General features: G+C 62.9%; 1 protein-coding gene across 1 annotated transcript; it reads left to right on the top strand.

Annotated features, from left to right (window-relative positions):
• Window positions 1–3: 3 nt before the first annotated feature.
• MEPCE (methylphosphate capping enzyme) lies at window positions 4–464 on the top strand (the record flags this gene model as incomplete). The annotated part of the gene is given in 2 exon segments (XM_010727546.3): window positions 4–328; window positions 331–464. Coding segments are annotated over 2 exon segments (459 nt in total), but the record flags the coding sequence as incomplete, so codon positions are not given.
• Window positions 465–469: the final 5 nt, after the last annotated feature.

Raw genomic sequence — 469 nt, 5'->3', positions numbered from 1 at the left:
TCGCCGGAGAAAGGGAAAAACGGCAACGGAGGCAACAAGAGCTCGGCGACGGCGGCGCGGAGACGTAAAACCCAAAAGTTCCAATACGGGAATTACTGTAAATATTACGGCTACCGCAACCCGGATTGCGAGGACGGGAGGTTGAAGGCGATGAAAGCCGAGTGGTTCGCCGGCAAGGAGGTGTTGGATGTGGGGTGCAATGTGGGCCACGTGACGCTGAGCATCGCCAAACGCTGGGGGCCCAGCAGGGTGGTGGGGTTGGACATTGACGGAGCCTTGATCCGCTCGGCGCGGCAGAACATCCGGCATTATTTGTCCGAGGAAATGGCCACGGTGGAGGGCGGGGGAGGAAGGGGTTCCCGGCGGCGCTGCTGGCCAGCAGGGGGCCCATCGCTGCGCCCAGGCTGCCCCCCGACGGGCCCGGAGCCGCCGATTTCCCACATAACGTCGTCTTCGTGACGGTGAGAAA

Source organism: Meleagris gallopavo, unplaced genomic scaffold, assembly GCF_000146605.3.
Source record: "Meleagris gallopavo isolate NT-WF06-2002-E0010 breed Aviagen turkey brand Nicholas breeding stock unplaced genomic scaffold, Turkey_5.1 ChrUn_random_7180001908539, whole genome shotgun sequence".
Classification (NCBI taxonomy): Eukaryota; Metazoa; Chordata; class Aves; order Galliformes; family Phasianidae; genus Meleagris; species Meleagris gallopavo.
The sequence above is the reverse complement of the archived record's forward strand: the minus strand, read 5'-3'. Positions and strand labels throughout refer to the sequence as shown.